At 35.1% G+C, this 9138-nt stretch overlaps 1 protein-coding gene across 2 annotated transcripts in view; it reads left to right on the forward strand.

Annotated features, from left to right (window-relative positions):
• Positions 1–1282: 1282 nt before the first annotated feature.
• Positions 1283–9138, forward strand: part of LOC113120633 (trifunctional enzyme subunit beta, mitochondrial-like) — a 9919-nt gene continuing 2063 nt past the window's right edge. The window contains exons 1-14 of one of the 2 annotated variants that reach the window (XM_026290570.1): positions 1283–1416; positions 2087–2163; positions 2285–2326; positions 2507–2597; positions 3556–3600; positions 3687–3786; positions 4753–4840; positions 4969–5156; positions 6142–6322; positions 7087–7208; positions 7338–7417; positions 7867–7914; positions 8796–8883; positions 8993–9067. In XM_026290570.1, the coding sequence (XP_026146355.1) occupies positions 2097–2163; positions 2285–2326; positions 2507–2597; positions 3556–3600; positions 3687–3786; positions 4753–4840; positions 4969–5156; positions 6142–6322; positions 7087–7208; positions 7338–7417; positions 7867–7914; positions 8796–8883; positions 8993–9067 (1215 nt within the window). In that variant the 5' untranslated portion in view covers positions 1283–1416; positions 2087–2096. Of the gene's footprint in view, positions 1417–2086; positions 2164–2284; positions 2327–2506; positions 2598–3555; positions 3601–3686; positions 3787–4752; positions 4841–4968; positions 5157–6141; positions 6323–7086; positions 7209–7337; positions 7418–7866; positions 7915–8795; positions 8884–8992; positions 9068–9138 lie in introns of those variants that run through there. The other variant, XM_026290571.1, reaches the window with a different exon arrangement.

A 9138-nucleotide genomic window follows, 5' to 3' on the forward strand; every position in this document is an offset into this window, starting at 1 on the left:
ATGCTCTCTGCCCTTTAACCTCTCAAAACTGAATATATACGCCAATGAATCAAATTTTATATAGAGTATGAAGAGATCTGTAATATACTTGACTGTATGTAATGAGAAAATAAATTACTTAATGCAAAATCCATTATTTCTTTGCTGGGTTTAAGTTTTATTTTTATGAATGATTATGTCATCTTTTATTATAACCATGAGTGCAGTATTAGCATTTGTATCAACATTATTAGAAATGTCTGAATGAATCAGAATCAAACGATTAAGTGATTAATGCAGAGATTTTCTTCCTTAGTATTTCTGTCTTGTTTTCTGGTATAAATTAATGCTTTCAAACGATTAATCGCTTTAGAATATGAGCTGGGTCATTCTGTCGATTCATTCAGGGCTGCTCTGGGTTTAGTACAAACACAACATTAGTCTAGGGAGGTATAGTCTTGTCTCTTGGAAATGCAGAGAACAGCTTTCCTCAGCTTTCCTTAAGGCTGTCCTTGTCCTGTTTGCAAATGGCTAAAAGGGAAGAAAAAAGAATACATAGAATAAGTTCACAGTTTGTTCATGTTCGTTAATGAATTAACGAACATTAACTAAAAGACTAGTATTCTAAAGTGTTACCACTTAATCTTTGTAAATAAGTAACGGTAGTGGAATTAAAGAGACAAGCTTTAGTGCCATCATTAATCTAGACAGTCAAAGTGCTCATAACATAATTTAGTTTATTATATAAATGGCAATATAAGTTAAAAACGTAATAAGAATTCATTTAAACTTTGAATTCTTATAAAGTCTCAGCTTTCACTGCTAACTACGTTAGCGATATCGCTAGCTATTTATTAATAGTCCGACACTGGTGGTTAATTAAGCTGTCAACATAATGTTAAAAATGACCAAAAACATCGAGAAAGAACAGCTGAGTCTTACCTGTGAAAGGAAACACCCCGATATCTGTTTTTATTATCGTGTGACGGTTTGTAGGTGTCCAATCTGTCGATGAGTCAGGTACGTTTTCTTCTGTCCTGATGTGAGAGTTATGAGAGTTGCCCGCTCCAATATGGCGGCGACGTTGACGTGCGGTCGAGTGGCCAATGCTCAAAACTTCACCGTGAACGCGCGAACGCACTAACAAGCGCGAGCCCGTGCAACCGCCAGATAGGGCAGCAAACTTAGCTCATTTTATTTAAAAATCCTGTTATCTCACAGGTGTAGCATATATAATAAACTTGTAGAATTATTTATGTATGTGTGTGTATATATGTTTTTAATATAAAAGGTATATCCACCGCGTGTTTCTTTTCGCTCAGGCAGTGATTCGATTTGCCAGGGAAGCGGGGTCCTGCGGATCATGCACTGCTGTAGTCATTAGACAGACGCGAGATATCAAACATCACACTTTCTCAGCACTCACAACAATAACAGGTAAAATATGATCTATGCGCTTATATTATAACACACATTATGTTTTTATGATGATCCTTTGATGGATATCTTAAACAGTGTTTCAAGACATGCGGAAGAATGAATCCGTCTTCTTATTCGTGTGTGTTAAAGTGTCATTTTTATGTTTCTTTACTTTGGTTTTACTGTCATGTGCGGTTATATCATGATCAGTCTTGTTTTATAATTATTTCAAGATCGTAAGTTGCTGTTTAAATGTATAGTGCATTTGCATATTTGTCCTTGCCCTGTCTACTGACAGAAGTAGGTGAAGGGTCACACACACACACACACACACACACGCACACACACACACACACACACACACACAACACAAACACACACAACACAAAAACACATTTAACTTCAGATGACACTTATCAAATATATCAGAATCAAATATAAATCTATTTTCTTATACACCCCTTAAATCACTGTGTGATAACCGTACATTCAGGACAATAAAACATTCTTTTATGCTTAACTAATGTCTGCCAAGTTTTATTTTCACTGATCTTTTTTTATCTTCTGAATGGAACCTAAAACAATTATTCCTTTACTTTATTCCATTGTATTGTTATCCAGATTATGAGTGCACCTGAGATATGATGGTTTTGAATAATTATTCATACTTTTGCTTCATGTCTTCCAGATACTCAGAGATGGCGTCTATGTTGTTGACTTCACTGAGGAGCAGTCCATTGACATCTGTGCAGGCCGCTCAGTTTGGTAAGACGTCCTGGGTCTCAGCAGAGCTAAAGAACACTTCACGTTATGAGGATCACTAAGCGTTTCATGTCATTATCACTTCTCAGAAGGGTAATACTAACTGCATTCTCTTTCTGTTTAGCTGCTCGTTCTCTCAGCACATCTGTTCACCTGCGAGCTCAAGGTAATGTGTCCAGTCCAGTTATTATCCATTCTGCTGTATTCTAAAACTAAATCAAAGAAATAAATACATTCGATGTTGATATAGAGTAAAGAAAGGAAAATGCACGTTCCATTTTCCCAATGAAACTGTAAATAATCTTTGCTCTTCGTGTCCTTTCTGTTGTGTTTTTTAATCACAAAGCAAAGAGCAAGAAGACTCTGGCCAAGCCAGGAATGAAGAACGTCGTTCTGGTTGACGGCGTCCGAACCCCTTTCCTCCAGTCTGGCACAACGTAAGTGAGAATGTGTTTGGGATTCAGAGACGTGGCCTGAAAAGTTTTTGTGAATTGAAAAATGAAAGCAATTGTTTAAATAGCACAGTGGTTTGTAGGGTGCAGAAAGGAGATTAAAGGAATAATTTAACCAAAGATGCTAAGAATTTACCCTCAGGCCATCCAACATGTAGACGAGTTTGTTTCTTCTTGGGAACAGATTTGGAGAAATGTAGCATTCCATCATTTGCTCACCAATAGATCCTCTGCAGTGAACGGGTGTCCAAACAGCTGATAAAAGCATCACATCAATCCACATCAGTCCAATCCATCAGTTAACATCCTGCTAAGTAAAAAGCTGCATGTTTGTAAGAAACAAATCCATCAAGTCATTTTTTTAACTTCAAATTGTTGCTTACAGCTAAAATATGAGTCCTCTATCTATAATCTTGCTTTGTCCGGTGAAAATTCATCTTATCTGAATCAGGAGAGAAATATGCAGAGATCAAGCACAAATAAAAACAGTCCAGACTAGTTGTGTGGATTTTGATGTGACACAGTGGATGGACTTTTTTCACTTGTAGGAAGCATTATTATGGTTTATGCTGATAGGACTATTTGATTTTTTTGGCCAGCAGTGATTATTTTTAAAGTTAAAATGCCTTAATAATGGGTGTTTCTTATAAACGCACAACTTTTCACTTCATAATGATGTTAATGCATCAGACCTGGTTGCTTCAGATTTTTACCTGTTAGTAAACACCAAATAGCAAAACATTTAAGACAACAGGAAATGTTCATGTTTAAGGTTAAGAATCTGAAACTCAGTGGCACGCATTACTCTGAAATGATTTACAAGTGAAAGTTTTAGGCTGAATTAATTACAGATTTAGGACAAACTCTATAAATGCAGTGCTGCCTTGTGAAAAACTGAAGAAATCTTTCTTTGTGTCTTTGCCCTTTCTGTCTTTGTTATTAGATATGCTGACCTGATGCCCCACGATCTGGCCAGAGCTGCGTTACAGTAAGTCACCACACAATCACATACACACACAAAGATTCACTCGTCACTGTTATGTTCAGGACTAACTGGCTGTCTGTTTTTATCAGAGGTCTGCTGAACAGAACCGGTCTCCCTAAAGATGCTGTTGATTATATAGTGTATGGAACTGTTATTCAGGAAGTGAAGACCAGTAATGTGGCAAGAGAGGTCAGTCTGTCCTCGAGTCTGTGATGATTTCTAAAATAGAATTTGGATGTTGAAGCTATTTTTAGTTTGTCTGATGTGTGTATAATGATGCTGACCAGTGAGAGGTCAGGCATCTGCGTAGAGATGTCATCTGAGTGCAAAGCATTACTGCAGTGACGTGTTTGTTTGTACATTGGGTACAGCAGGATGTTGAATTAATATTTTTCCACAGCTGTCAGTTCAATTTAATGCAAGGGATTTTTTTCTGAGTCAGGAACTTAATGTGTGGATGCTGTCAGCACATACTATGCATCAAAACACGGCAGACCCATTCACAGCATATTGTAAATGTAATTAAAAGGTTTAAATATGTAAATATTAAAAGGGACTTTTCTGTTCCTGTGATTTTTGTATATATTCTTTATATAGATTTTTGTGATTCTTTATATATTCCCACTGGTTCACATCAGATTTGACATTGAAACATTTAAATCACAATTATGAATTATGTGCATTAATTTATATTCGATAGATATTCATTTTGTTTTTGTAAATCTCTATATATTTTTGTTTTTCCTATGCAATTTTGTATGTGTGGAAAAAAAAAACATTTATAAAACATTTATAGTTTTCATAAATATTTTTTAATCGTTTCTTATTTTTATATTTTGCAACTTTTCATTTTTTTATGTTTATATTTCTTTTGATTTCTTTTATTTTAGTTTTAGTTGTGTTAGTACATCAAATTAGACCAAAAAAAAAAAAAATGCCTTAAGAAATAAAAAAAAATAATGTTTTCTTTTCAGTTCATGTTTTTTTTATTTAATGTAAGTGAAATGTTTCTTTTTTTCAGTTAACTATAGTAACTCTGGACCCATCATTAGTGAAAGTACCATTTCTAAGAAGCATTGCACTTGCTACATGGTTTTTGATTATAAAATTATTTATGATGTTTATTTGGAAATAATTATTTTTTGTTTTTTGTAGGCAGCACTTGGTGCTGGTTTCTCAGATAAGACTCCCGCTCACACTGTGACCATGGCGTGTATTTCCTCCAATCAAGCAATGACCACAGGTACTGAACACATGTTTTATGATGATTGCAGTTATTGAATACATCACACACACACACACACACACACATTCTTCAGCACTGAACAGAAGATAGTTAATGGAACTATCGATTGTTAATTTGTTTTCTAGGGGTTGGTTTGATCGCTGCTGGTCAGTGTGATGCCGTCGTCGCCGGTGGGGTTGAGTTTATGTCCGACGTTCCCATTCGTCACAGCCGCAAGATGAGGAAGACGATGCTGTCACTTAACAAGGCGAAGACCCTCGGGGCTCGGCTCTCTCTGCTGGGCTCCATCCGCCTCGCTCACCTTTCACCTGAGGTACTACATTACCCATAATACACCTCACTTATTGCCCCCAGCGCACCTCAGTTTGTGTTTCTAGGTGCAATACCCAAATCACAGAAAACAATTAAATTATAGTGCATTTATCACTCCAAGTGACACATTACTCTAAAAACATATTTAAACAATCTTTGTGCAAAGGGACTCATGTCATATCTAGAAACTAAATATTTTAGAGACATTGAAAACACCCTAATAAATGCAGAGGAATGCAGCAGTATATTAATTTAGCATTTATCATGCAAAGTTTGATCAAAGTTTGCAAAACAATCCTTACATATTTATTAATGAATATCAATAATAATAATATTATTATTAGTCATTTTACATAATTTATATATAATAATAATAATATTTATTATTTATTATTGTTGTTGTTGCGATCAATATTATATATATTATTATTTATTCTTTGCACAGTTAATTAGCAAAAATATCTGGAAAATACAGAAAAGATCTATAACACCTAATACCTTTAAAGGCAACTATAAATGAATTCAACGAAAACTTGCTAAAAATATTAATATATTATATAAACGCATTATATTATTTGATTAATATAATTATTTATTTTATAATATAAATATTATTGTTATTATTTAAAAAGGTTATTAGCAAAATAGCTGAATATTATTATACGGAAAACAACTAATATACATAGCTTTAAAGACAGCAATAAATTAAAAAACAATTTAGAGGGAAAATTGACATATAGTATATGTCACATCATCCCTGATTGTTTGTAATTTTCTACCCGAAGTTACTGATGCTGTCACAAGTCAATCACATGATTAGTCAGATATTATAGCCAGCTATTGGTGTAATTAAATGTAATATATATCACTAGAACACTTATATTTTCAGTGTTTTAGTCTGTCAAACTACAGTCCGTATGGTATTGTTGGTTCCCTTCTTTAAAAGCTGTGTGTGTGTGTGTGTGTGTGTGTGTGTGTGTGTTTAGCTGCCGGCTGTGGCCGAGTTCTCCACAGCCGAGACAATGGGACACTCTGCGGACCGTCTGGCGGCTGCATTCGGTGTGTCGCGTTTAGAGCAGGATGAATTTGCTCTACGATCTCACACACTCGCAAAGAAAGCTCAAGACAGCGGGCTGCTCAGTGACGTCGTCAGCTTTAAAGTGCCAGGTGAGCAATTAACACAATCACAGCAGATCCCGCCACAGCATTTCAGCCTCTGCCAGAAACAGGTTTTGGACTTTTTCAGAATTCTGATTTACATCTCACAAGTGACGTGAAAAAAAAAAAACATATATATAATAGCTATTCAGCATCTCAGAATTGACATTTTTGACAATTGACAAAATATATTTTGAAATCGTGAAATTGTTTCTCAGAACTTTGTTTTTTTTTTCATCTCACATTTATATCTAGAGTTTATATCTATCAATTTTGACTTTTTTGACTGAAAATAGGGCACAATTTCCTTGCAATTTTGAGTTTACATTGCATAATTCAGTTTTTGTTTTTTTAAATGACATTTTTGGGTTCTCTTTTATCAGAATGGCAACTTTATATCTCATAATTATAAGTTTACGCCTGTATCTCGCAATTCTGACTTTACTGACTGAAAACAGGCAGACGTGAAAACTCAAAATTGTGAGAAAGTCACATTTCCATTGTTTGTTTGTTTCCACCACGATGATAAAAAAAACCTTTTTATACTTTGGATTATTTTTATTAATTCAGCTTGCAGGCACATTATGAAAATGCAGTAAGCAAATGATTTGAACAGAAATAAGATTTTTATTAACACTTCTGAGTGTGCTTTCACATCCAAGTCTGTATGGACCAAGCTACAATATTGCATGCAGATGTTACAAAGTAACAGAGCAACAGTTCGATTTATGATGATTGTTTAAACTTTAAATGTGGTGATGTGCTTGTCACAGGGAGGGATATTGTGTCTAAAGATAACGGGATCCGTCCTGCCACCATGGAGCAGTTGGCCAAACTGAAACCTGCCTTCATCAAGCCTCACGGCACAGTGACGGCCGCAAACTCCTCCTTCCTCGTCAGTTATTTGAGCTTCTGGTTTATCCAATTTATTTAACCAGACTCTTAATTTAAGGAATATGTGTCAGATTTGTCATGAGCTTTGCTCTGTGTGTGTGTGTGTGTGTGTGTGTGTGTGTTCACTCAGACTGACGGAGCGTCTGCAGTTTTGATCATGTCAGAGGAGAAAGCTCTTGCTATGGGTTACAAGCCTAAAGCGTATCTCAGGTACAAAACAAAAATAATGCCTTATGTTAAAAACTACCACCAACAGCATTTCACTGACAACATCATCTGTGTTAGATAAACAATTTAGCTGATCTGTCCAAATTTACCCATGAATCAAGTGTATGTATTGACTTTAGGCTGCAAAAGTGGCTCAGAAGTACTGAAAACCAAAAACAGTGTTTACCACAAAACTGTTGCTGCACATGATTTTGGTCAATGATAAAGTATTTTCACATTTTAAAAAAATATGCAAATTACATTTCAGTAAATGTATAATAAATTATAGTAAACCCTTTTTAAAGCTTAGTTTCCTGAAGCTGTAGGTGTTTTATATTATTCACTGTTTATAGTAGTGTCCCATTACAGCAGACAGACATCATTATTTCTACAGCGGCTCGTGATGCTGATGCTGATATAATGTCTGTCTGTCTGTGTGTTTTTACCTTCAGAGATTTTGTGTACGTGTCTCAAGACCCAAAAGACCAGCTCCTTCTCGGGTGAGTTCCTGCCTCTTTTCTTCTTGTCTGTGAGGTTTTGTTACTGTTGTGGTTTGGTTGTGTTGTGGCATGCATCTGTTTGTGACTCTTTAATATAGACTGCAGGAAAATGAGACTCCGTGGTCTGAAACATTTTCTGTTCTCTTTTATATGCTATAAAGATATACATTGTTCCCTAGTTGTCATTCTTAATACAAAGAATTCAAAACAGGGGGTAAAGTTTTTTAAATCTTTTAGAAAGATAACTTGAATGCTCACTACGGCTGCATTAATTTAACCAAAAACTAAAATGGATGTTTTCTAATGTATTTATTCCTTTCAGCATCATCAATCCAGACTTCAGCATATAATCATCAATGTTAAAACAGTTTTTTGTAGAAACCACAATAATTTTTCTAGGATTCTTTGATGAATTGAAAGTTAAAAAACACATTTATACATTTAGCATTTAAGCCCATCCTCGCTAAATTAAAATTTCTTTCAAAAGACCCCAAACTATTGAATGGTAGACATTTTTCACAAGTCATAATTATTTAAGGTATTAAATATATTTTTCCAATCATTTTAAGGTAAACTGTTACATCATAAAACTGAAACAACGCAAATTGCCATACATATTATTTTAATTAATTGTTATTGTAATATGTTACTGTTCTGATTTTATGATTAATTATTGTGGTGTCTAAAGCCAGAAACAAAACTATAATTTATATTTGGTGGTCCAAATCGACTATCAGGGATAATAATCTGTCATCGATATCTAATATTAAGTGAGATTTAAATGTATTAACGCATGTTCTCTTTCTTCCTCTCTCTCTGTGTCTCTCTCTCTCTCTCTCTCTTATGACACACACTTGTGTCTGGGTTGTTTTCTCTCTCAGGCCGACCTACGCCACTCCAAAGGTCCTGGAGAAGAGCGGTCTGACGATGAATGACATCGATGTGTTTGAGTTCCATGAAGCTTTTGCTGTAAGCATCACCTTTCCACTGATATGGCGTTAAAAATCCTATGCGGAAACTACATTTAGTAGTAGTTATGTGTGCAAATACTTTAGTTGTCTACCTATTTATTTTGCAGGGTCAGATCATGGCAAACCTGAAGGCAATGGAATCTGACTGGTTCGCCCAAACATATATGGGCAGAAAAACGAAGGTGGGTGTGAAATAGTGCTTAATGATCAACCCAAAGGTTGTGTTCAAAATTCAGGAGGGCCTGATTCTTGA

Source organism: Carassius auratus, chromosome 20, assembly GCF_003368295.1.
Source record: "Carassius auratus strain Wakin chromosome 20, ASM336829v1, whole genome shotgun sequence".
Taxonomy (NCBI): Eukaryota; Metazoa; Chordata; class Actinopteri; order Cypriniformes; family Cyprinidae; genus Carassius; species Carassius auratus.